The sequence below is a fragment of the Dromiciops gliroides genome, chromosome 2 (assembly GCF_019393635.1).
Source record: "Dromiciops gliroides isolate mDroGli1 chromosome 2, mDroGli1.pri, whole genome shotgun sequence".
Classification (NCBI taxonomy): domain Eukaryota; kingdom Metazoa; phylum Chordata; class Mammalia; order Microbiotheria; family Microbiotheriidae; genus Dromiciops; species Dromiciops gliroides.
Genome location: NC_057862.1, coordinates 386564163 through 386586852, shown reverse-complemented (window position 1 = coordinate 386586852; position 22690 = coordinate 386564163). Strand labels below are relative to the sequence as shown.

The 22690-nt window shown below is 37.0% G+C and overlaps 1 protein-coding gene across 5 annotated transcripts in view; it reads right to left on the bottom strand.

The window, feature by feature from the left end:
* Positions 1 to 22690, bottom strand: part of TSC1 (TSC complex subunit 1) — a 43003-nt gene that overhangs the window by 13792 nt on the left and 6521 nt on the right. For 4 of the 5 annotated variants that reach the window (XM_043982588.1, XM_043982587.1, XM_043982590.1 and 1 more), the window contains 16 exons: positions 20797 to 20859; positions 13912 to 14098; positions 13414 to 13517; positions 11977 to 12129; positions 9511 to 9655; positions 8306 to 8460; positions 7611 to 7684; positions 6822 to 7000; positions 5823 to 5935; positions 5333 to 5444; positions 4914 to 5026; positions 4583 to 4652; positions 3908 to 4012; positions 3073 to 3631; positions 2396 to 2439; positions 1560 to 1726 (listed from right to left, as the gene is read on the bottom strand). In XM_043982588.1, the coding sequence (XP_043838523.1) occupies positions 1560 to 1726; positions 2396 to 2439; positions 3073 to 3631; positions 3908 to 4012; positions 4583 to 4652; positions 4914 to 5026; positions 5333 to 5444; positions 5823 to 5935; positions 6822 to 7000; positions 7611 to 7684; positions 8306 to 8460; positions 9511 to 9655; positions 11977 to 12129; positions 13414 to 13517; positions 13912 to 14017 (2199 nt within the window). In that variant the 5' untranslated portion in view covers positions 14018 to 14098; positions 20797 to 20859. Of the gene's footprint in view, positions 1 to 1559; positions 1727 to 2395; positions 2440 to 3072; positions 3632 to 3907; positions 4013 to 4582; positions 4653 to 4913; positions 5027 to 5332; positions 5445 to 5822; positions 5936 to 6821; positions 7001 to 7610; positions 7685 to 8305; positions 8461 to 9510; positions 9656 to 11976; positions 12130 to 13413; positions 13518 to 13911; positions 14099 to 20796; positions 20860 to 21370; positions 21507 to 22690 lie in introns of all 5 variants that reach the window. The other variant, XM_043982591.1, reaches the window with a different exon arrangement.

Genomic DNA, 22690 nt, shown 5'->3' with positions numbered 1-22690 from the left:
AGTCAAGTTTAGCTCCAAAGAAGAGATATTAAGAAGGTACTTTCCCCTACTACTTTGCAGAAGTAGGTGACTATGAGTGTGAAACTTTTTCAGACTTTTTCAATGTGGTGATTAATTTTGCTAAACTATTTTTTTCCTTCCTCTGATTGTTTATTATAAGGAATAGTTTTCTTGGAGGAAGAAAAGGGAGGAACACAATGAGAAAAATAGGTGATATAAAAGTTAATACATTCTTTTAAGCTTAAGTTTTCTTACTCTGCAAATGCCTCATTTAAACAATCATGAATAACCAAAAAAACTTAAGAGTTAATACTGATGAGAGACTGCAGATTGCTTATTATATCTAGTAGCCTCATGTGACCCAATTCACACTTGGAAAGCTTTTAGACAAAACACTTCAGTCACTGTACTTAGATTGCATGTAATTTGCTTCAAGAGACTTTTCAACGTGATTTTCTTTCAAGCTTTTCAAAACTCAAAACCACTAGCCAGGGTCTGAATCTAGAGCTTTTGGATCAAATACCTTCAAAGGCAGACTAACAATTAAGTTACCAAGGATTAGAAAGTGGACTCTACTAACTACAAACCTTTTTTTCCCCACCAAGAGAAAATTTCAAACATAATACCATCAAACTAAGCTTTACAGCGTGACTAGAGTTTGTTTTAAGACATTCTTTTAAAAGACCACAGTCAAAAAGATAAATTTTCACCTTGCATATGTAAGGGGCTAAAATTCTAGCTAGTCTGTCTAAAATATCTAATAAGTGGTAGCCAATAAATTATAAGCTTTAGATATATTCAATAAACATTTATTAAGTAGCCTCCATGTGCTAGGCACTGTGTTAAGCTTACAGACTAAGGATCTGCTGTTCTGTCATCAATAGTACAATAAATGATCTTCAACTGGTAAATACACAGTTTTGGAACTACAAGGACCTTGCAGATTATTCAATCCTACACTCTCCTTTTTGGCTGGATTTTTTTTTTTTTTTAGTGAGGCAATTGGGGTTAAGTGACTTGCCCAGGGTCACACAGCTAGTAAATGTTAAGTGTCTGAGGCCGGATTTGAACTCAGGTACTCCTGACTCCAGGGCCGGTGCTCTATCCACTGCACTATCTAGCTGCCCCTTGGCTGGATTTTTTATCTTATTAGTATAAGAAACTCTCGGTGAGAAAACTTTCTACTAATGCTGAATGGCAATTGTTATACAACTTAGAGTCTTAGAGAGTTGCCTGTGGCACTGAGAGGCTGGTCAGGCAACTTTCCCAGGGTTCACAGAGACAGGATTGTCAGAGGCAAGACTTGCACCCTAAGTCTTTCTGACTTTAAAGCTATATCTCTATGGACAAAGTCACACTGCTTCTGCTCCTTTTTTTTTCCTTAAGATAAGAACACTAAGGCCCAGAGAAGTGAAGTGATTTGCTCCAAGTCATGAAACGAATGATTACCCAGCCAAGACTAGAGCCTAGTTGGCTGATTCTTAGGTCTAATGCTCTTTCAACTAGCCCACTGCTACTGCATATTCAGACCAGTGTTGGGCACTTGCACAAAGCCTCACCATAGCAGCATTGTGTTCCTCCAGAGCTGTGGCTTTGATCACCTTCCGTAAGAGCCGTCTGTTCCGGAGAGCATGCTGCTGCCTTTTGAAGCGCTCATAGAGTAACTGGTTGTGCAGTAAGAGCAATTGGTTCCGAAGGGTGTGAATCTCATCTGAGGGTGGAGAGCCTAAGCCAGGAGTGAAAGGTAGGGAACAAATGCTCGAGCACCTCTTGAACATTTCAATTGAACATTTCAATCTTGAGCTAACCATGAAGATCTGGTATACTTTAGTAGCAGGGAAGCTTAGGGAACAAATTTATAAAAAACCAATCACATAATCTTTGAAAATACCCCACTGGCTGCACAGAGCCAGCCAATTCACTGGGTAAAAAACACGACTTAACTGTTTATTGAGTAGTTAGGTCCCCTCTCTTAAAAAATCTAACTGGACTGACACAGGCTCTTTTGAGGGTATTTTTTGCCAATGACGATTACAGCTACAAACTCAAGATTCCTATTCTACTTATCCAGACATTCCATCAGTGTACCCCATGTTTATTCTGTGAAAATTCTTTATATAACTTCTTTCTCCAGGGAAATCTGCAGTGAATACTACTATAGCCCATCAATTTTCCTAATGACTGAATTAGTGGCACTTAGCACATTTCAAAAACAGGAAAGGCCTGCTTTGAAATACTAGAGGAACTCACTGCAGGTCTGATGACTATCATAAGGGGGTAGAAGTCATCATCACCTTCCTACAATGTACTTCTGTGACAGAACAAGCACACAGAAATATCTGGGGCCTTTTGAGCTGGTTATTTTTAGTCTGGGGTTAAAACAAAATAAGTTTACCTCCAAAGTGGGTCCAATCGACAGACTTACTGGGCAAAGACAACCTACAAAGAAAGATTTTTACTCAAGTGACTGTTTAGATTGGAAACTAAAATTAAGTACCTGGTCTATAGGAGACAATCCTCCTGAAACATTTTATTTCATCACTTCCTCAAGTTCTCCATTCCCCTTTATTTGAACCATGCCTCTTATTAAGAATTCCCAATAATAACATTCAAATCATTTTCTAAAGAAATTGCCTTATCAAAGGTAAACAGAAGTGCCCCTTGAGACATGGTAAGACTTGCCTGCTTATGAAGAGATATCCTATTAGAAAGATTACTTTTCATTAGTACTCCTACAGTCTAATTCTAATCACTGTTCAGACTTAACATCACAATCTTTTTTCAAATATCTATAGCCACAGGATGATCAAACACATTGAAAGCAATAGATTCAAGACAAAGAAATAATGAAAATCACTACTCAATAAAGTTTAAGGCAATGAGTATCTAATTTATTAGGCCTACTAAACCTCTAGAAAAGACAGACTTGACTCTATTTTATATTCTATATCAAATTCCAGCTCATAAAGCTTTTCCAAATCTTCACCTACATTCTGTTGGTCTTCACTTTTGGGTAGAAGAATCCCAATGAGGACAAGAAAAGAGGTTTAGAAACAAGTTCAAGTTACTTACTTGTTCAGCTCCTTTGTATGTGCATCTGCTCCCTGTTGTATCAGTCTATCTAGTACTTCCACTGGGGAGGTGGAGGGCATATAATCTTCCTCTGTGTTTCCTTTCACTTTCTTTAACAGCTCTTCAGTCTTCTTACTGACAAAATGGTAAGCAGTCTTTGGCAGTGCCATCTCAAAAAGGTGATCGTACGGGGGAGGTTGTCCACTTCCAAAACCTACTTTTCTCTGAGATGGTATTTTACAAGGACTAGGTGTGAAGATGTTTGTCTCCAGTGAAGTCCGGTTTTCCCTGTTACCAGCAGGGCTTTCATTGGCACACCCACAGGGCCGATCTATGGGTGTAAAGGCTTGCTTTGGTGTGTCAGGCCCAAGCTTGTCCAGAGAGGAAGTTGGAGGTTCAGTGCTCACACTGGGACCTTGAGTGTTAGAAGATGTTGATTGGGACTTCCTCTGAGAACATGAGAGACTGTCTCTATAGAAAGGAGAGTCAAATCCACCTCGAGGCACCACAGGCTCAGTATCTGCTGTAGTGATCTCAGAAAGCTCCTTTGATATTGCAGCTAAAAGGAAAAGAGGGAAGAAGAAAACCCAGAGTTCAGTGAGTGTAAGACTGGGCAGTTTGGGGGTACACGCTACAATTTACCAATTTATGGATGGCTCAAGATGGGAGACTAGTATCAATTTACCCAGTAGGAAACCTGAAATAAAGCGCTTTTTTTCTATGAGAAAATTAAATGGGTACATATATGGATATTAAAGCAGTTTTATGACAGAATAAGGCCATTTACGCAGCACTCACACACTAGGTTGACAGACCAGAGTTCTGTATGCATTACCTTCTTCCTTATCTTTCTCAAGACTATCTTCTTCAGAGGCTAGATCACCTAAAAACCCTGGAAGATCACTTAAAGTGACAGAACCTTTATTGTCAGATGTTTCTTCTAAAGAAAAAAATGGACAAATTAGTTTACAAAGATAACAACATGGACAGCTATAAGCCTACTTCCCCAAAAGACAACTGAGCATTTGCAGCATCTATCCTACCTGTCTGAGAAAACTAGAAAATACTCACTCTGGAACTAATCTCTCCAGAGCTCCCCCTGCAGATTGCTAAGAACTTTAAAAATGATCTAGCTGCATTGTTTTCAAAAATAGTGATTCAACACTAAATGAAATAAACTAAGACTGATTACGTTTTCAAGAAAGCAAAGATAAAAGGAATCTATGTAGCTCTGTTCATCAAACTACTTAGAACAGTTCATTTAAGTACATGAAAATGAAGCTTATGCTAGACAAGGTAGACGACTTCTGTTAATTTACTAAGGTGTCCAGGGTCCCTAAAAATACAATGTTGTAAATTATTTCAAAATTTCATTTGTGTCTTTCACTTGCCCCACCTGAACCCCCCCCCTCCTTTTAAACTCTTAGAGCTATACCTCTGAAGAATCTGGTTTGACTCAACAAAGGGAAGATAGGCTGTAAAATCTACCAGTGCTGAATAATAAATTTACCTAATCCTCTATCATTAGAAAGATGTTGTTGTCTGTGTAGACATGGTCTCACAGAATCCAGTTTGTCCTCCTGAGGAAAAAAAAAAGACATTTTAAACAGAGAGTAAGTTTATGTATATACTCACTGATGTTTTGAGAGAAGAATCTGTAATTATACCATATAATTAGACAGAGAATTTAAAGATTAGCCCAGCTACCTTGACTCAAAACTGACAAAATATCAGGCCAAAGTCATATTTGGTATAATTAGGCTTTATAAAATCAAGTTAAAAGCAACTCCTCATGATGAGGCAGGAGAAAAAGATGGCAGCTAGGCAAGCCTGGCATTTACCTTCTTGGGGGGCATGACTATAGCCTGAGGGGGTGAAATGTGCACGTAGTCATCTGAATGGCAGGGAGGAGGAGGGGAGGTTGCTGGTGTTCCCAAAGGAGTTCCTTTCCCACCTGATCAAAAGATAAGCATGGAAAAGATATGAATCCTTTGCTAAATTACTTATGTGAACTTCTAATTATTTGTAGCTTCAACTATTATCCCACAGTTAAACTTTTATGATTCAATTCTTCTTTTGGGAATGCCTGTCAGCAGTCATCACATTTGGGAGTTCAGTTTACACGCTTTGAAAACCCCAGTAACTTGCTTTACTAATGTCTAGAGATTCACTTCTCAAATCTACAGCAAAGCTAAGCATATTAGATATTTATAAAGTTAACTTTTACTAACCTACAAAAAATGGTCTCAGATATACATACCAGATGTACCAAAGACTTTGCTATAAGGGTGTGACAACTCGGGTGGGACGTTTCCAGGTGAGGTTGGAGGAGTGGTCATACCACAGACTGTAGAGGGGCTCCATATAGTAGCCTAAAAAGTTAGTAACAATAGATAACTATAGTGAAGAAGTAACAAATTCAAAGATATTGCATTACTATGGTATGGTATGTTTATTAAAACATCATCTGTGCCTTCTAAATAACATCAGGTAACCTCGACATGAACAAGACTGAGTAGTTAAAATTCAAAAGGCACGGTGTACTAAAGCAACTCAATCAAAGTAGCATTTCATTTGGCAGATTTTTAATCACCAAAACTAACAAAAGGGGCAAGAGCAAAATTAGATATTTATGCTATTGAGCTTTAGAATAATTTCTGCTATCAGTGAAATATTCTATTCATACACTAATCTTCTAACCCAAATGAACCAGCTTCAACACAAAGAAAGATAGAGAATAGGCACCATACTTGTGACGGCTCAGTTGACAGCCGTGTTGATGAGGAACTCAGAACCTGAGGTAGCTGCCCTGGCGTGTTTAACGCCAGTCGAGGAGTGGAATAAGGGGTAGAAGTAGCACTCCCTAAAATGAAAGACATACATGGGATTAACATCTGATTTTAGATCACTTTAACTGAGCATGGTTCTCTTAAATCATCCAATTCTCTATCTCCAAAAAGATACTACTACCTCATTAGAGATAGAGTGTTAATGTTTTCTGTCTAACATTTAACAGGTCCTTGAAATAGATTTTATAATGGGATTTGGTAGCATTCAGTTCAGTTAACCATCAGCATTCTTATTGTTATGAGTCTGATGTGGATGGCAGTTTTAATTAGTGCTATGGTATAAACATGGTTTAATAAAATCTTTCTACAAGTATTAATCCTACATGAGGTACTAATTCCATAGCCAAGTAGATCCTTCTTTATTGTGTATAACAAGATAAGTGTTAGGAAAGTACGAACTCCCTCATGAGCAGAAACAAAGTTGTTTTATATTTCAACATATTTTCTTTGAATAGTCTTAAGATATTATTCTTAAGTCTGGTGATATCACTGGCAGTCTGTCATATAGGGATCAAAATATAAGACCCTGAAATTATAAATGCTACAAAACCATTAACCTGGGATTAAGTCAAGGGAGTAAAGAAGTTGGTTTGAATTAGAAAGCTTTGAGAAGAATATTAAAGTCTTTGATAACCCTGATCCCAGAGAAAAAATGAAATCACCAGTAGGAGTAAAGTAATTTCTAGAGAAAAAAAGTTTTAGGGAGCAGCAAGGTGGCAAGGTGGATAAAGCACCGGCCCTGGATTCAGGAGGACCTGAGTTCAAATCCAGCCTCAAATACTTAACACTTACTAGCTGTGTGAACCTGGGCAAGTCACTTAACCCTCACTGCCCTGCCCGCCGCCCCCCATTTTTTTTTTTTAAAGAAAAATAGAGTACAAGGGTTCTGTCTCTTTTTACCATAGCTATTCTGTGTGTCAACATAAGGACTGACGGTGGCGGCATCAGCTGAACGATGATGAAAGCGTGCTGAGATCTGCTGAGACACAGAATAGCCATCTTCGTATGAGGCTTCGGTGGGGTCCAGAGAAATTTTGGCACATTCTATTACAACATCATGAGTTTCTAATCTCTTCCACCTGTAACAAAGAAATTAAAAGTCATGAAATACAAGTTTAAACCTAATCAGATTTAGAAGGATATTAAGAGCTACATATTTGTTCTGCAAATCTGACTCACAGCTTAAGAAGAACTATATTAAGCCAATTCCAATTTCAAAAGCCTAGGAATATATATGAAATATGATTTCTAAAAGCACGTTCCACTCAATTAGAGTGCACCATAGGAGACTGCTTAGCAAAGAAGCAAACAGGGAGGTTTGGAAACTCCTAAGCAGCAACACCAGGTGGCAAATCTGAGTCCTCATATCAAAGTCTGAGGCTTCTCCCAATTCACCCTCAGTTTAGTGTGGAGAATGCTGAATACAGGAAACTAGCTAAAATACAGTTGATTCCATCTTTTTAAAGTTTGTTTTCTACCTTTTCATTCTCCAAATAATACAGCATTATTAGGAAGAACAATTTTCTTCCTAATGTTCCAAAGCTCTAGGAGAACAGCTTAACAATAATATCCACTAAAGGAAAAGACCATCCCAGAAATAACCCAATGGATTTTATTCCTGGAAAAAGTTTTCAATCTCTAAAGCCCTATTTAAAATGTTTGTTGTCAGTGAGCGTAAGTTTCCAATACCTGCGTGGGTCCAGTTCATGGTCCTTAGATCCAGTCACTAATTCTGGATGAATTCGAACATGTTCCATCATTGGCTAAAAGAAAAAAGATTGAGAATTTTGATGCTTTTGTGTGACAAAAAATTTATGTTTGGATAGCCAATTCTAGGAGAGTCTATAGGTATAGAAAATTTAGACTCTTATTTAAGCAATAAAGCCCATAAAGTTCTTTTCAAAACTATCTCTATCAGGGGCAGCTAGGTGGCGCAGTGGATAAAGCACCAGCCCTGGAGTCAGGAGGACTTGAGTTCAAATCCAGCCCCAGACACTTGACACTAGCTGTGTGACCCTGGGCAAGTCACTTAACCCTCATTGCACCACCAAAAAAAAAAGTACTCTATCATATGAGTAGAATAAAATTTATTTTAACAAAGAAGACCTGAGGCAGCTGGGTGGTGCAGTGGATAGAGTGCTAGGACTAGAGTCAGGAAGACTCATCTTCCTAAATTCAAATCAGATACTTACTAGCTGTGTGATCCTGGAAAAGTCACTTAGTCCTGTTTGCCTCAGTGCCTCATCTGTATAATGAGTTGGAAAAGGAAATGGCAAACCACTCCAGTATCTTTGCCAAGAAAACCCCCAAAATAGGGTCACAAAGTGTAGGACATGACCAAAACTGAACAACAAAAACAAAAAGACCGGTAAACCATGCTTTACCTTTACCACTTCTTCAAAGGTCTCCAAGTTTTCCTTCATACTGTAGTGAGAACGTAGAAAGGAGACAAAGTTGCAAGGGTACATTCCATAAAGGCGATGAAAGAGAGCATAAACACTGGCATGAAGATGGACGAGATAAATTTCTGTCACATGACCTAAAGAAATTAGACTCTTTAGAAAGTACTAATAGTGGGACACATGAGAAAAAGCAGATAATACACACATTTGTCAGAAAGTCTTACTGACCCAGGAGTTTTGACTGAAAAGCACTAGGCTTAGAGGCACAAACCTAGCACAGACAAGACACTTCCATAATAAGGGACAAACCACACAAAGTAATGATCCCCAACTTCAAAGGAATATTCCACTAATAAAAAAAAAAAAGCTGGCATCATGATAGCTGTTTTCCACATGTTTAGCTATGGAAAAAAAATTCTATTTCTGTGTACGAAATTATAGTATGCAAATTAAAAAAATGTTACACATTCTATCACTGCAATGCTAATGTCTCACGCTGGGACTGGCAGAAGACTAAGAATTTGTCACATGCTCATAAGCTTATGAGTCACTTTGATGAAGCTCTGCTACCTGCAAATATGTAGAAAATTCTATAGTTCTTGAAGTCAGATCTCTAACTAGTACATACCATTTATCTCCCTGTTCCCCCTACATATACAAATAAATATTTCTTAGCATTGAAGGTAAGGTTTCTTCCAAGAGTATCAGCAGAATAGCACAATAAAAAGGCTCAAAGCTGTGTCTTCTGTCCATACAAAAATCTGGAGTAGTCTCTGCTCCATTTTGTAATGGCTTAAGTTGTCAAGCAGTTGACCAATAAGCATTTATTAAGCACCTACTGTGTCAGGCACTATGCTAAGTGCTAGGGATCAAAAGACAGTCTCTGTTCCCAAGTTTGTCTATTATACCTAGCTTAACTGCTAAAAAAAAAAAAATTCAGGTATCTTATGGTGTACCACTGACTTCTCCTCTGATACTTAACTGTTTTAGAACAAAGAATACTAAAAGACAGGGGTCTCTCAGTTTCTTATTAGATGTGTATCTATAGCTCATTTCCAGGAGCATTTATAAATCATTGAAATCAAGTTCACACCATAATAAATGAGAGCCTACTTACCTAGAATAACAAGGAAAAAAACTCATATGCTCCACCTAGTGTCTGATATGCAATTCAACAAGAATCTTACCTGGGTTCTTCAGGCACCATGATGAAAGACGGCCAAAAATATCAAAGAAGTCGTGAAGGTATTGTTTGCCTGACTGTGGAATCATTGGCAGCATGGTTATTAAGACTAAAACTCCTGTTGTGAGTATTACTACATCTGTATCAGTCTGTAGAGAGGAAAAGCCAAGTAAGAAGGGTGAAGACAACCTGCCAGAAACAAGATTAGCATCAGCACTACATACTACCTGATGAGGATCTAAATGAGTGAACTTCATACTAGAAGGTTATTTATTACTAGCTTTGAAACTTTTTCCTTAAGGATTTGAAGATCAATTCAAAAAAGACAACATAAATAACTTCTAACAGCTCTATGTTAATCTCTTCTCATCACACACCTCTATAGCTTTTAGGTTAAGTGGTAACATAATATAGTGAATTTCAATTCCTAACTCCTTAAACCTATTTATGGCATTCAAATGCCTCTTGTTCTCAGGGATAGCCTACATATTTTAGATCCTAGTCTGTGAAATCCTAAACTATGTAGTAGTACTTTATTTCATGTTCACTGGTGGTGACAAATGTCACCATTCATAACCAAGTCATTCATCTCTAAAGAAAAGAGTCAAGACTTTTTCTCTATTTAAAAGACTACTGTGGCAGCTAGGTGGCTCACTAGATAAAGCACTGCCCTTGGATTCAGGAGGACCTGAGTTCAAATCCAGCCTCAGACACTTGACACTACCTGTGTGACCTTGGGCAAGTCACTTGACCCTCATTGCCCCACAAAAATTTAAAAAAAAAAAATTTTTTTTAAGACTACTAAGTTACAAGATCATCTAAGAAGAAACAAATTAAGACAGACAAAAAAATCAGGAGAATAGGGCTACCTCTGACAAAATCTATAGTTTTCTAACATTACCAAATAACTCAGAAGAGAGTAGTATTTAATTGAACTCACAAGAAAAGAAATCCATTTAGACTGTCACTGGGTCTCAAAGATATGATTACTACATAAGTTATTTGCCAAGTAACTGAAGTTAAACGTAACGTCAGGCAAGAGGATATCAATTCAAGACTAAGGAATCTGGGGCAGCTAGGTGGTGCAGTGGATAGAGCACTGGCCCTGGATTCAGGAGTACCTGAGTTCAAATCCAGCCTCAGACACTTGACACTTACTAGCTGTGTGACCTTGGGCAAGTCGCTTAACCCCCATTGCCCCACCAAAAAAAAAAAAAAAAAGACTAAGGAATCTAATGCTATCATACTAAAGAGTCCTGAATTACATTTCTAACACCTGTAGTTTTTGCTCATAAAATCGCAGGTATAAAGAATCCAGAGAGCCAGAGGTCAGAGATCATTGAGTACCAACCTTTTATTATACAGGTAAAGAAACTGAGGACCAGAAAGGCTAAGTAGTGACAGGGGTACCTAGGTGATACAGGGGATAAAGCACCAGCCCTGGATTCAGGAGGACCTCAGTTCAAATCCAGCCTCAGACACTTAGCACTCACTAGCTGTGTGACCTTGGGCAAGTCACTTAACCCTCATTGCCTAACCAAAAAAAAAGAAACAAAATAAGCAGTGACAAAGCCAGGATTCAAATCTAGATCCTTTGACTCCAAATCCATGGTTCTTTCACTGTACCACAATGTCTCATCTAAAGCCTTTAAGTTTTCTATTACCAGAGAGATATTAAAATATTTTTATGGTCCTTCTAGGTTACAAAGTGCTTCTTTGTTCATGTAAAAAAAATGCTGAAATTCATCAAGTCATGCCATTAACAAATGTGAATAAGAATAAAGCCTGGATAATTAACCAAGTTCTGAATACAGAGCAAATACTTTAGTAAGGTCTTTTAAACTATTTTATGGCTAGTCCACCAGAGCACCTAGAGATAAAAAGTTATTCATTTTAACACAAGGGATAAAAAAAGATGAACTAACCAGCCAGTTTTTAACAATTTAGAGAGTATATAGTTGAGAATAAAAACTGCTTTAAGTTATAAACTTTTGAAGAGAGATAACTAATAAATATTTTACTGAACTTGGCTAAGAAAATTCAGACATCGAGCATCCATAGTATTCCAGGTATCATAAAATTCAATGAGCCCAAGGCATGTGTTACATTATACTTGAACAAAATTGCTGAATTTTAAAGAGCAGTCTGGCTTAAAATAACAACTATCTTATTTTTACAACACTTTATGGTTTACAAAGTGCTTTGTATGCATTTTTATTTAAACTGAATAGTCCCTTGAGATAAATGAGGCAGATATTGCCTTTATGCAACTGAAGAAACTGAGGCTTACAGAGGTGAAGGAACTTGTTACATCAGTAACAGAACTGGGATGAAGATGAAGGTCTGACTGACTGAGGGAGGCCTTCAACTACAATCTACTATGATGATTAATGAACTCACTGGTTCCAAATTATTCAGTATTTCACAGACTAAACTCAGAACAAATCACTCAAATCTTCAGAATGCCTACCTTGAGACACTTAAGCAAAGAAGGCAAGAGAGGCGCTTGAGACAGCTTATGCTTCCATGGGGGTTGCAGTCTTATGACATGCCCCAGTAAGGAGAGGATGGGTAAACGAGTAGCAGCTTTGCCCACATATTCATTAATTTTGTCCATGAGGTGCTAAAAATGGAAAAGACAAAGCTTATTTCATACAACTTAGCTAAGAACTTAGTACAAGTAACACCCTTAGAAAAGGGCTGATTCTTATTAGCAGTCTTCAAGTATCTAATTCACTCTAACCTGCTTTTTGATGCAAAAGGGAAGAGGGAGAAACAGACCGACCGACCAACCACAAAAGAATAATGATTAAAAGTATCTTTTCTTTGATCTTCATTTTGGGGACCTATCTCATATTTTAACCCCAAGCAAGCATCATGAATCAGAACAAACTAAAATGACAAGAATATAAAATTTCTACAGTAAAAATGGACAAAAGTGGCACATTTAATCATTTAGAAAATATTAGAAAGTATTTTCATACTCCAAATCACAAAGTTCCAAGTTTTGCAAATACAAAAGTTTTTATATTCTACCAACCAAGGAAAGGGGAAATAGGTATTGATAAAGTAGAACCCTTCTTTGTCATCCTATGCTTTGGCATCAGGCTTGACAAATGACTTTACAAGTTAGCAGTATTTGTAGACTTTTCTTCTATAAGAAGAGTCTATGTATGCAAGATTATGAAAATCTGAATTTACAAACAGGGAATTTAAGAGATAATTTATTCTCTACAAAAGAATAAGATTCCTCTAAATAGTAAAGTCCTTAGTGTATTTAAAATATGCTTTTAGATAACTTTTCAATTAATTTGCATTAAAAAGTTATTCCTGGGGCAGCTAGGTGGCACAATGGATAGAGCACCAGCCCTGGAGTCAGGAATACCTGAGTTCAAATCTGGCCTCAGACACTTAACACTTATTAGCTGTGTGACCTTAGGCAAGTCACTTAAGCCCAAATGCCTCACTAAAAAAAAAAAAAGTTATTCCTGCATGTAGTTATTAGTCACAATTTCATCTGTGATAAGCAAAATGTGAAACATTTAGTATACTGGATGTAATAATGATTAATAATAATGATAATGATAGCAGCAAATATTTATATAGCACTTACTACATGCCAGGCCCTGTGGTTAAGGCACTTTACAATTATAATCCCTTTTGATCCTCACAACAATCCTGAGAGGTAAGTGCATTATTACCATCCCTATTTTACAAATAAGGAAACTGAGGCAAACAGAGTTTAAGTGACTTGGCCAGGGTCATACAGCTAGTAAGCATCAGAGGATGGATTTGAACTCAGGTCTTCCTGACTCCAGGACTAGCACTCTATCCACTGTGCCACCTAAAAATGACATCATATATAATAATTTCATCAATGTTCTATCATCAATTATCAAGAAGTTACCTTATCATGAGGCTCTTGCAATGTAGTCAGGATGCGCAACACCTGTTGAGAATTGGTTTCCAAATAATAATCCACCAACGTGTTTACAAGCATAGGACCACGGTCTAAATAAATGGAAATATGTCTTAAATATGGCTTTCTTTCTCAAACACCTTACATGTACCTCAATATCTTCTCTTCCCACCAACATGAAATAAACTCGATTCTGTATTTAAGTTTTATGAATAACTTTGTGGCAAATTATCATGCAAAATTATGTGAAATTTATGATATTTCAATTCAGATTATATAAACCAAACCAATTTCTAGGTTTTTTTAACTCTGAATTGATTAAGTGCCTAACTGTCTGCCCCACACAAGCCATATCTCCTAAATCCATAAAGACTCTTACTTAGGAAGGAGACTTTAGAGGTAGCCTGTTTTCTCCAGATTGGCACTAATATGTGAGTAAGAAAAAACAAAAAAAACCCAACTATACTATCCACACTGGCTACTTACCAGAATTGAGGTTCTCTTTAAAGATAGTTGTTATGTCATCTAACACACCCAGAGCCGAAGAATCCAGCATGGAGAGGAGTTCACTGATATTTGCTTGCTGTGCCATTATCTTATAGGTATGTGCTCATGCTAGTTTTGGTACACACATTAAAATTTCCACAGGTTCTTCATTTGTGCCTCTACCAGACTGAGGAAAAAAAAAAGAAAACTATTCATGTGATAATGGTACCATTGCCCACTAGCTCCTTATTCCCAAATGATTGCTGAAACACAAAACTGGAGCTTATGTCAAGTAGGGAAGAGAAAAACTATTGATACTCACTTTTATTTACATGACACTAAGGTCTATGTGATTGCATTCTTGTCAATTTTATAACCAAATATTAGTTCTAGTTAATGAAATAACTAGAAAAAGATCATCATTGTTAGAATAGTGAGTTATTGATGATAGAAATTTACAAATAGGCAAGTTTTCCCTTGGGCAGCTACATGGTGCTGTGGCTGGAGCACTGGGTCTAGAGTCAGGAAGACTCCTCTTACTGAGTTCAATTCCAGCCACAGACATTTACTAGCTGTGTGACCCTGGGCAAGTCACTTAAGCCCTATTTGTCTCAGTTTCCACATCTGTAAAATGAGCTGGAGAAGGAAATGGCAAACCACTCCAGTATCTCTGTCAAGAAAACCCCAAAATGGGGTCACAAAGACTTTGACATGACTGAAAAATAAACAACAAATTTTCCTTTAACATCTATTTCAGGATCTGTGTTTGGTTCCCTGTTGGTTAGAATGCTTATGCTACTGAGACCACAGTCTCAGGTTAACTGGTTCTACTCATTTTTTTACTTCATACTGTAGTCCCTTAACACTGGTGAGCCATCTCAAAAACCATCTGCTACTGGCCAAAGGAGACAAGAAGGTGGAAAAATCTCAATGATCGCACCTTATCAAAGGTAGAACATATAAAAGACACATAGGAGTCACTACAAACATCTATAATCATACTTACCTGCTTTAATCTTTAAAGTTGTCTATTTGGTACCAATTATTGTATCTCACATAGATTTGTTAAAAAAATATATCCACCACATATTGCAATGATTTGTTGAGTAAGTCGAGTAAATGACTAAAACATGAACAAACTTCTCTCCACAACAATGCCACTTCATATTAACATTAAGTTGTAAAATAGTTGTAATTGACTGCAACTAATGTAATATTCCAATGCAATGATGCTAACCCAAGAGTCCAAATTCTTTAAATTCTTAAGCAAAAACCTTATGATACCTATTGGTTTGGTTCTCTGAATCAGGAGCTTAGAAGCCAGAAAATAAATTAAAATATTTAGATTTAACTACAAATCAAGATACGGGAAAAAACTTAAGGCCACCTAGAAACAGTGATCACAAAGTACTGTCACAACCAATACATAGGGCTCAAATACTACATCAAACAATCAATTCTATAAGACTCAGTTGCAGATATGGGTCTACAAAAGCAATAACACCATTATAAATGGAGTATAAGACTAACATAACTGGGACCCCTAGGTGGCACAGTGTATAGAGCACTGGCCCTGGAGTCAGGAGGACCTGAGTTCAAATTCGGCCTCAGACACTTAACACTTACTAGCTGTGTGACCCTAGGCAAGTCACTTAACCCCAATTGCCTCACCAAAAAAAAAAAAAAAAGACTAACATAACTTCTAGGTCACTCATTTTTATTCTGTAATGTTAAACTGGTGACTTGGAAAGAGTTGCCAAAAGACATAATCCAGGAGCAAAGAAAAAAAATCTTACTCAAGTTATCTTGTAATTTTTGAAATGGGAACTTATTTCTATTTTCACCAAAACAAGCATTTTGGGTAAAGCAGGAAGAGGTTAGTTTTTAATTTTTTAAAATCTACAAACTTAGAAAACAAGCTGAATAGTCCAAGTCCATTAACCTTGACTATAATAGGCAAGATAACTGGATGCTTGCCATCTTTGTTTAGGGCTTTGATGGTGTTTCTCTGTGCTTTATGACTAAATACGTAAAGAAAAACAAAAGTAACTGCATTTCCTTTTAATTTCACATATAAAAAAGAAGCCCCCAAATCTAATTTAAGAACTATAAAATGACAATAAAAAATTATTAAGCCAATGACAGCACTGAACAAGTCAATAGACACCATGAGATCCAAGAACCATAGCACTAACTGGAAAATAATCCTGATTTACCCAAAAGATAAACAAGAACCTCCTCACCATAACATTAAATTTTGAGGGCACAGCATTTATAAGACTTTCTATTCCTACAGCATGAAGAGATCACGATAGGTACTACTGGGAAATGTATGTTTAGTTGCCGTGGCAAATGCTGGGCCATATAACAGTCACCTGAAAGTATCTTAAGTGATGGTTAAAAAATTACTGATATTTAGATATAAAACTTTTAGAGGGGGCCGCTAGGTGGTGCAGTGGATAAAGCACCAGCCCTGGATTCAGGAAGACCTGAGTTCAAATCCAATCTCAGACACTTGACACTAGCTATGTGACCTTGGGCAAATCACTTAACCCTCACTGCCCTGCAGAAAAGAAAAGAAAACTAAACTTCTAGAAATGAAGCTTAAGACTGCCAGATAATCTTAGTAGGCATCTAACCTCTTGCTAGCTAATCCCAATATATATCTACATCAAAAGATTATCCTAGCCTTCAAATTTTTCAAAGCATCCATATCTAAACTTTGTGAATCTATGATTCTAAGTACTACAAACATGCATTACATTACTGATTCCCCTAAAAGAATACAATGCTTTTGGGGGGTTTGGTCCCAGTTCTGCATACTTGATCTGTTTTAAAAGCAGATTCTGCTTTAAAAGCAGAACATCTGCTGAGCATTTCAATAAAGTAAACAAAACCAGTCGATAAAACTTAAGTCCAAAATACTTACAGAGTATAGTAACCAAAGAAAAAGATGAATTCTCTTTTTTGTCTTAATAAAAAACTAGTATAAAAATCAGCTGAATTTCCCTGTGAAGTCAAAAGCATAATTTCAAAAAGCTGACTGATAAATGCCCTGGGTCACACAAGAATCTGAGGTTCACAAATCACACAAAAAAGCCTGGAATTTCAAGGACTCTAAACTTAAAACCTGATGACAATAGACTTGAAGAATTTTAAAACTGGAAGGGAAGGGGCAGCTAGGTGGTGCAGTGGATAGAGCACCGGCCCTGGAGTCAGGAAGACCTGAGTTCAAATCCAGCCTCAGACACTTGCCATGTACTAGCTGTGTGACCCTAGGCAAGTCACTTAACCCCAACTGCCTAACCAAAAAAACCAACAACAAAAAAAACCTGGAAGGGACCTCGTAGGTCATATAGTCCAAACCCTGTATTTCACAGATGAGGAAAGTAAGATCCAATTGCAGAAGAGACAGAACAGGGAATGGAAGGTTTTTTGACTCTTAAAAAAATGCCTATTCCATCAAACCCCACAAACAATAAATATTCATTTAAAAAAAAATACTCATTTTTATAACAATAGTTGTACCCCTGGAAATCAAGGACTTTCAATATTATATTTTAATAAACCCCCATGATAGCTACCAAGTATACCCTAAGTCTTAGAGATGAGAAGACAATATAAGTAACATATGACTTGATAAAGATTTTTACATTATTCATTTAAGAATTCCATGGTTGAAGGATACTCAAGTCTACTCAAGGAAAATGATACTTACCAGGCTCTTAAGCACATATGATTAGAGAATCATAAGATGCTGTTTAGTTTAAAAGAGAATTGCTAGATATCATGAATAACGAAACAGTAAATCAAGAAACATTGGTATGTATATGAAATATTCACTTAGATCAATAAACCTCTCTCAAGCTGATTGAGAACACCAACTTGGAGGTAGAATACAGGAGAAGCCAAAAGACCTAAAGGGCAGTAATATTTTACATATCTGAAAGCATCTGAACTCAACATGACCAACTGATGAGTATGCTGGGTATTTTAGGTACAGCTTCAAGTAAGTGATTAAGAAAATATGACAATGCTACATTATTATATCTGAACACTTAGCTCATCTAATTACAGCATTCTGTTCAACTCAAGTAGCCCCCATCTACTACATATTCACACTGTCTACAGAACAGGTCCCTTGCACATAAGTTTAGGTCTTATTTTTAAGCCTTAAGTAAAAAGATGTGAAGATCATGTGCATTATCTAACACTTAGCTCCAGCTAACACTCGTATATATAAAAATAACTAGGATATTTATTTGACTGATCTTCATTGTACAAACCATAAAAACAATTCTTGTTGTCCCCCATATACAGTTTGGACTAGGAAAGAAACTCCACCCAACTTTTAAGAAAAGGAAGGTAAAATAAAAGTAGGGTAGAAGTTCTGCTTAAGTGGGGGTGCTTAAGCCAGTTCTAAGAAGATAAATATTCAACTCCTACACTGGTCTATCAAAATTTTTTGGCCACTTAATTACTTCCAAAATGTTCCTTTTTGTTTTTGAGAGATCAACAACTAGGTTAAAAAGTAGTTAAGTGCATGCAACTGAGCTTCCTCATCATAGAAGCCTTCTAATTAAGAACTGAATTTTAAATAGATTTTAATGAGATATTTGTAAAGCCCTTTGTAAATTTTAAAACACTATTTAATATATCCTCTTTGCAAACCTTAAAGCACTACGTGTTAGCTATTATTTTAAATATATCTCTTTTCATCTCATTCTCAAAATCCTCTTTTTAACATGCTTTCCATCACAATCATTTATACTTTTATATAACTTCCTTTCTTTTTTTTTTGTTTTTTTGTGGGGCAATGGGGGTTAAGTGACTTGCCCAGGGTCACACAGCTAGTAAGTGTCAAGTGTCCAAGGCCGGATTTGAACTCAGGTACTCCTGAATCCAGGGCCGGTGCTTTATCCACTGAGCCACCTAGCAGCCCCCAAAACTTCCTTTCTAAACTCCCCATTCACTACCATATAATGTGTTTCACTATGTACTTTTCTTTGTGTGTATATATATATATACACACAAATCTCTTGTTTACCTATACAGATTGTAAACTAAAAGAGAGGAACTATATCCTTTATAAACCTGTCTCCATGTTATTAACCAACACAAGCTATATACATAGTTGGTGTCCAAATACAGAATTTGTTATTGAATTTGTTTTTTGGTGCTTTTTCTTTCATTTTTTAAAAATCTGATTTTCCCCTTCCCAAAACAATTAAAGTTAAGAATTAAAGCCTTTCAATCAAATATCCTCTGTAAATCAAATGGAAAACAGGGATGAGTTAGCTACTTGTCACCTTATTGAGTCTTCAGACACTATTCCTACTAGCATTAATACTTCAAATATTTGGGGCAGCTAGATGGCGCAGTGGATAGAGCACCAGCCCTGGAGTCAGGAGTACCTGAGTTCAAATGTGGCCTCAGACACTTGACACTTACTAGCTGTGTGACCCTGGGCAAGTCACTTAACCCCAATTGCCTCACTAAAAAACCAAAACAAAATACTTCAAAGATTTGTGATTTTGTTGTTTTGAGCTCTCCCTTCACTGATTCAGACTTTCTGAAGCACAGAAAAACAAGAGGCTTAAAAATGGAAATGACAAAACTCAAAGAAGCTTCCTTGTCTGACAAAAAGAGAAACACTGGGGCAGCTAGGTGGCACAGTGGATGGAGCATCAGCCCTGGATTTGGGAGGACCCAAGTTAAAATCTGGCCTCAGACACTTAACACTTACTAGCTGTGTGACCCTGGGCAAGTCACTTAACCCCAATTGCCTCATCCAAAAAAAAAAAAAAAAAGAAAGAGAAATACTTTCACCTATTTTTACAGGGGGCAGCTAAGTATCATAATAGATAGAGTGCCAGGCCTGGAGTCATCTTCCTGAGTTCAAATGTGGCCACAGACACTTACTAGCTATGTGACCCTGGGCAAGTCACTTAACCCTGTTTGCCTCAGTTTCTTCCTTTGTAAAATGATCTGGAGGGGCAGCTAGGTGGCGCAGTGGATAGAGCACTGGCCCTGGAGTCAGGAGGACCTGAGTTCAAATCTGACCTCAGACACTTAACACTTACTAGTTGTGTGACCGTAGGCAAGTCACTTAACCCTAATTACCTCACCAAAAAACAAACAAACAAAAAAATGATATGGAGAGGGAAATGGCAAACTACTCCAGAATCTTTGCCAAGAAAACCCCAAATGGGGTTGGTCACAAAGAGTTGGACACCACTGAAAACAACTCAACAACAAAGATTTTCACTGGATCACAAATTTAAAGGTGGAAGAGATCTCAGAGGCCATCTAATTCAACCTCCTCATTTTATAGATAAGGAAACTGAGGCCTTAGAAACATCTAACAAGTACTGAGAGATGGGATTTGAAACCCTGTCTTCTGACTCAAGAGCCAATGTTCTTTTCACTGTACTACAGTGATTTTCTGAGTCTATAATCTACAAAATCCACAAAGGGCAGAAATCACTAAGGTAAAAAATATCAGGTTTATTACCTCATAGTTTTGTCACTATCCAACTGTGCTTAGTTACATGAAGGTAATAAATATCCCAATATTAACACTACTGAATGTCTTATATTAGCCAATTACCACCATAGATATTCATACCAGATAAAACTTCATTCTCAACTCCTCAAAATATATACACACTATTCTGCTATAGATGACACCCTTGATGAAATGGTCAGCAGAATAAAAGGTCAAATATAAGATTATTAAGACTATAATCACTTCTACAAAGGTAATGTCTAAAATGTAAAACATACCCCCCCTTTGTGGGGGGACTGAGCCAAAATTCACATTAAGCATTTTGCCCCCATTAACCCCAAAGGAGAATGACAAACCACAAGAGATATATGTTCTACCTGTTCTATGGACAATTAGTACTTCAGTTTCCAGTGCTGTCAACCTGGTGTCTTTCATGATCTCTAAAGGAAAAAAACAATAACAACAAAAAATACTAGATAAGTATAAACACTAATCTTATAATAAAATATACTCACAGAATATTAGAGTTGGAAGGGACCTTAGAAGTCATCTCCTCAAATGAGTCTAACTTTTCTTCCAAATGACAGTTTTCTAAACAGTGGAAACCAGTTATTATACTCACCCTCCGTGCCCTCAGTTTCCTCTTGCCCAGGCTAAATACCCTAAGCTCCTGAAACCATTCATCACCTGACATGTTTCCCAGACCCTTCAATGCTTTGGTGATCCTTCTTTGGATTAGATCTAGACCTTCTTAAAATGTGACAGCCTAAATTGTTCATAATACTCAAAATATTTTCTTACCAATGTAGAATATGGTAGGTGCAATGTTTCTTTTGATCTGTATTTTATTTCTACTAGTGTAGCCTAAGATTACATTAGCTTTTTGACCTCTCATGTCATCTTGTTGACCTAGCTTCTCTCCCCTCCCCTCTCCCCCTTCTCACCACTTACCCAATGAGTTAAGCCCTGAGGGGCTCTCACTTTTGATGTCTGGCACAGTGAAGAGTAAGGACTTTGACTGGGGCACTATACCCACAAGACTGTAATGCAGGTATCCTAAGGCAAGTTCAGGAAGGACAGAAACAGCCTATGAAGCAGAAGGGCAAAAGCTTACTTGGTGTATGTTTATTTAGTATGAATAAACTATTGAAAGTGGGACTCTATGAATGATATTCTATATTAACCTAGTAATTAAGCCTCCAAGCCCACTAGGTTAGAAGCAACTAAATTATTAAAAAAACAGCTTATCTTGGTCAAAACTAAACTGACAGCAGATCTTTAACCAATTTAAACCTGTTGATCCATTTGACAGGAAAGATTGTACGTCAAGGTTGTAGAGATATTGTCTAGTACTCAGAATAACAATTCTCCATTACTAGGTGATGTACATCAGTTATTCTACAATACTATGGGTCAGGTCCATTTCAGTAGGGTAGACAAACATTCAGATAGAAGGAGCTACTATCCCAGATCACTCAACCAAGGAAATAACTAGGATTTGCATACAAGACCATAAGTCTTTAAGAAGCTTAGTCAACTGCTTAGTCTAGTGAGTGATTCCTTATTTATATTAATCCCAGTCTACATTATCAACCTAAAACAAACAAACCGCCAGAAGGATAAAGTTGTGATCACTCATATACCACACCCAAATCTTTCCCAGCTTTGTCTCCCACAATCCTGTGTCTTTTCCTAGATAGATACATAGATACATACATACATAGTCTGTGCCCTCAAAAGCTTTTGTTTTAGAAAGAAGACAACTATATTATAATTTATAATGTAGGGCTATAATAAGAGAGATGTAAGCAAAGTACTATAGGAGGTGGGAATGGATTGGGGAAGAACAAAAAGTTCTCTAGTTTCAAAGTTCATGAATGTATTGTTTTCATATCTGAATACAGAGTAGCTATGAATTCTAAGGTAATAACCATTCGCATATGACCTCAGTATGATTTTTGCGGGGGTAGGGGGTGGTTGAGTTTCCCTATTTAGTGTAGGCTGGAAGTACAGCTCAAAACTCTGAGCTCAAGTGATCCATCAACCTCAGCCTCCCTTCAGTACAAGGGATTATAGGCATGTACTACCACATCTGACCAGTAGTATGAACTTGTAAGGTCTTTTCCTATATCCTTACCAACAAGAAACTATTTTTCAACTACATGAGTTAAGTAATAACAATGAATTTTGAACCTATTAGCTGTCATTTACAGTTTTAAAAAAAGATCTAAAATGCCTTAAAAAGTGTTTTATGTGGGAAATACTACCTAG